Source organism: Hydra viridissima, unplaced genomic scaffold (genome assembly GCF_058129835.1).
Source record: "Hydra viridissima isolate aposymbiotic clone 2 unplaced genomic scaffold, HvirCarnegie_v1 scaffold_10, whole genome shotgun sequence".
Taxonomy (NCBI): Eukaryota; Metazoa; Cnidaria; class Hydrozoa; order Anthoathecata; family Hydridae; genus Hydra; species Hydra viridissima.
This window is the reverse complement of record NW_028324309.1, coordinates 835,293-840,162: the sequence shown is the minus strand read 5'-3', so window position 1 is coordinate 840,162 and position 4,870 is coordinate 835,293. Positions and strand designations below refer to the sequence as shown.

Here is a 4,870-nt window from a genome sequence, read left to right as displayed (position 1 = left end):
TTTTGGTACCGATTCTGACACTCATGTTGCCACGATTCATGCCAAATAGTCACAAACAAGTAGAATATGAATATCACAAATAAGTGTGAGCAGTTAGATGCGCTTGTCTATGAAAGAATTTAGACTTCTATGTTATTACCAACATAGAAGTCTAAATTCTTCTTTTTGTTTGGTTGATAATCTTAATAAGCTTTGTTAAAGAGAGTAAGTTTGTGTAATGTTGGTCTGTTATTCACTGTGGGCAGGCAGAGGGTGTTTGAAGCAATCGTAAAAAGAATCTAAAAATAATGGTGTGAAAACTCCTTTAAGAACATAGAACAACAGAAAATTGATAGTATTTCAACCCTGGGGTACCCTTATTTTTTAAGGTATCCCTAATACTACTAGTCTCTTACATAACTCTGATCTTGCTAAACTTGCTTTAGTGAATGTTCTTCAAAATTATTTGATAAGTAAATTGCTTTGTTGAAAGCCTAAATTAAGTTACAAATATATATATAAAATTTCAAAGGAAAATAGATTAAAAAAAGATTATAGTACATTTTAGTTGTTTGAGACTTTCATTCTTGCGCCAACGTAAAATTGGACGTAAAGTTGGGTTTGAAAGAAGTCTACTTTCAAAAAACAATGAAATTTTTTTAATTGAAAAATTCATCAATACACCATTGAAGAACTTGATGACTTTTTTATTCATTCGTAAATTTAAAAAACTTTCCATTGGTTTATACGTTAACAAAATAATAAAATATGTTAGAAAGCCTGAACTCTACTATTTGTTTGCAACAAGCATTAACCAATCCAAACCATTTTGCAGCAAGCATTAACCAATCCATTTATAGGATAAGCATCCGTTTGGGATTTTTTTCTAACACTGAACTTAAAAGCTTGAGTTAAACTTCAAGAGAATTTGATTGTTTGAAACTGTTTTAAAATTAACTTTTTTTCATCTTTAGTGAAACACCTTGCAAAAGATTGCAAAAAATAAATTAAGATTTAAATTTTATATTTACATTTTATCTTTTCTTAAGATGAATTTCTTTTTGTTCTTAACGCTTAAAAAATAAAGTGGGAAAACAAAGTCAGTCAAGTCAAATTTGATTAGAAAATTCCGGGCCTTTTAAATAGTGCCAATTAAATACGAATTGGAAGAAATGCGAGGTATACGGGGAACATACTTAGATTGAGTTTGAAGAAAAATTAATTGAAAATGTCTTTTACTGCACAAAAAACTCAATATCGAAGAATTTTAGCCTCTCGTTTTTTTTGTCCTCAAGTGAGTTGCGGGAAAACGAATTCTTAGGATGCCTATGTGTAAAATCCCTGGGGTTTATATTGACAAAGTTTATGAGGTTTATTCAATCAAACCTATATGTTAACCGGTATAAATAAAAGTTAACATAAATAATATAAAAATAGACATAGTTATGGTGTTAATCTAGATGATCCTAATAACACCATAAAAATATGATTGTATATAAGTTTAAATATATACTATCTATTACTTAACACTACTGTGAAGATTTAAAACATTAGAGTAATTAATGCCAAAAGGATGAACCTGATAAAGAAAAAAGTTTAAAAAATACATATCATCTGGGTTCATGTAATGGAATGCAATACTATTATCTGAACAACAATCAGGACCAACTTGTACTTCCCATTTATTGTACTGATATAGCCAATTATAACTTTTAATAATACCAGGCATTACATGCACTAGTGGATGGAAAGGATGAAATGTTTCTCTCCCTTTGCTATCTCGAGAATCTCCAGGATGGATTTCAACAGCACTAAGGCAAACTCCAACCTCTTTGTCTTCAAACTGAGATACTTCTTTACAACGAGATGGGTCTTTCATGACACGTACAAATCTACGCAATGTTTCTTTACTAAAAACATAACCAGCACCACCACTATTATAACCATTATAACTTTGAAAATGGCGACCAAAGTAATGTGGGTCAGTTGTCTGGTATGGTTTTAAAAATAGACGCAGATTTTCAAGGATTACATATGCATCATCATCAACTTTTATGAACCAATCAGCATCATTAAAATGATTATCAAACACATATTTCCATGCTGCTCGTGTCTTAAGCCACAAATTTTCACGACCTAAAAAAAAAAGCCAAAATATCAAAAATGAAAGATTATATAAAACTTTTTTATTAAAGGTTTAAAAATGGATTTACCTTCTGGTACTTTAAGCCCAACAGCTGGAAAGCATTCATCATGAACAGAACTCATAAACAAAACTATATTACATCTCTTTGCCCATGTATCTCGAACTGCTTTTGCTTTTTTATAAAGTGTGTCAGGATGTGTCATCACCCAACATAAAATTCTAACTTTTTGTGCAAGCTCAAGTGCAACTTTTTCCTCTTTTTTTGAGTATAAAACCTAAAAAAATAGTTACAAAAGCATAAAGGAATTTTGAACTACTTTTAAAGTTACATTTTCATTAAATTTATATATATATATATATATATATATATATATATATATATATATATATATATATATATATATATATATATATATATATATATATAACAAGTATATAACACAGTGTTTCAAAAACTACCTACCTTAAAACATTCACATTTCAACAAGATATATTTACAGAATAACTTAATGAAAATATTAGACGGTATGAATTACAAATTGTGAAAAATCTTTCCAAACCAAACTAACTTAGCCACTATTAGAGTACTTAAATTACCTTTTAACTTGGGATTTTTTAAATAGCTCTGTAAAACATATTATTTGACATAACAATTTACTCACAGGATAAAGCAACATAAAATAGGTAGGTTGAGACTGCTGGATCCACACTGCAAACTCTTTTAAATCACGGCAAACTTCCTAAACCTCAATACATGGTTTTGCACAGTGCATGCACAAATAGAAAACTGAGGATGAAAAGGAGAGATTGTGTTTATCAAAGGAAGATTCCTTATTATTCTCATGCAAAGTAGTATTCAGATAAAGTAGAGGAAATAGGGGAAGTGCTAACATCTCAAGCACCTAGTATTGTTGCCTGGTCTGTATGTAATATTAAAGAAACAAAGGAACTTGTTTGGGCTAAACATGATTTGTTTACAAAGAGTAAAATTTGATCAAACATCATATTACAGGCATCATGATACAGTTACCATAAATCCTTAATGGTTAAGTGTCTTTTCTTATGTTACCATTAACCAATTCTTATAAATTCATCAAGTATATGAATTCATCAAGTTTGCAGTATCTACAAATACTGAAAACTGAAATTTAAAGAACTTATAATGTTCAATCTGTGTGTTTTCAAACAAGTATCCCATTAACATGGAAAGATGAAAGAATATTGCAGAGAGTGCTCTTGCATCAACCTAAGTTCATGTAAACTCTTTTTAATAAATGTTTTTGCAATTAGATCACCATAGACAAAAACATGTTTTGTTGTTCATTCTGAAAATTTTAAACATCATAGGTCGAGAAATGAGGAGTTTTCAGAGCAAATTTTAAGTTCATAGCCAAAAGAACTGAGATTTCTTCATGGGACAATATTTTCCCCTAAACATTTTGAGTGTTTTTTTTTGTTTTTTTTTTTTTTAAAAAAAAAAAACACAACAACATCAAGTCAAAAATCAACTTACTTTTAAGTCATTATGTATAACTGGTGCAGTGGGAGTTTTAAAGCAATCTTCTGTAATCGGGTTTATGGAACTACTGTTTCGAAGTAGCATCCAATTGTTTAGCAATGTGGTAAGTAATAACCCAATTAGTATACCAAGTAAAAAAATTAAATACTTAAGGTCAATTCTTAAAAAACGACGCATAGTAACGAGATTGAATGAATAAGGGTCATATTTCATATCTAGTGTCACCAGGATCAATTATTTTAACAAGTTACGTTCTACACTTGAGGAGATTACGCTAATTCCAAAATGTTTTGAAATCTTAAACAAACAAGAACACCGAGTTGGCAGATCAGTATACCAGATTATACTCAATTTACAACAACGAGTCCAATTTAACATTTAAACGCTTAAGATTATCAGTTGGTTTTTAAAACACATTTCATTTTTATCACAAACTCAATAAAAACCAAATTACTCCCATACATATGTATAATAAATATTCTTTACTAGTGCGTTAGTAACGAATGGGTTTCCATAAAAACTTTCTATGGCCGTTATCGTAAGAATTGTCAGTTTTACATCAATTTAATGGGAAAGCATTGTAATAAATTAATTAAAGGCTCTCGTAATTTTTTTAAGGAAATTTCGAGCAAATTTATTAAAGCTACGAATTAAGTCAATTACTTGTCGGAATTTTAATTTTACAATTAAATTGAGAACATCAATTGATAAGTTAGTTTAAATTTTTACGAAGGCACGTAATTTTAATTAGGGAGCGACGGTTAAGTCATAAAAATTATGGTTCAATCTTTGTACATACAAATACTGAACTTATATCTAAAAGATTTGTTCAATATTTGTACGTACAAAGATTAACCATTAACCATTAATTGATTGTACGAAAAGGAACAAATCTTATCTAAAAGGTATGTTACTTTTCGTACAATCTTAATGGCTAATGGTTAAAACAACAAATCTTCTCAAAAAGATTTGTTACTGTTCGTACAATCTTAAGTAGATTTGTAAAAGTTTTTCGTTCCACAGGTGAATTCGTTCCCATCAATTTAAAAATGTTCATAGATTAGTATTATCATAAATTAATAATAAAATAATAATATCACCCCTTCTTCTTCATCAGATTCAGAAACGAAGCTGGCACCAAAACATATCGGATTCAAAACCTCTGCCTGGTCCGAAAGGTCTTCTGGCTGCGAAGAAACTCCGACTGAGTAGTAAGCCAAAATGGG

General features: G+C 29.6%; 1 protein-coding gene across 1 annotated transcript; it reads right to left on the bottom strand.

Annotated features, from left to right (window-relative positions):
• Window positions 1-593: 593 nt before the first annotated feature.
• LOC145192997 (glycoprotein-N-acetylgalactosamine 3-beta-galactosyltransferase 1-like) lies at window positions 594-3,924 on the bottom strand. Its single transcript, XM_090065623.1, has 3 exons — window positions 3,639-3,924; window positions 2,193-2,400; window positions 594-2,115 (listed from the first exon to the last, which is right to left on the bottom strand). The coding sequence occupies exons 1-3, from the start codon at window positions 3,855-3,857 to the stop codon at window positions 1,499-1,501; spliced, it is 1,044 nt and encodes a 347-aa protein (XP_089921749.1). The 5' UTR covers window positions 3,858-3,924; the 3' UTR covers window positions 594-1,498.
• Between the last annotated feature and the right edge of the window lie 946 nt (window positions 3,925-4,870).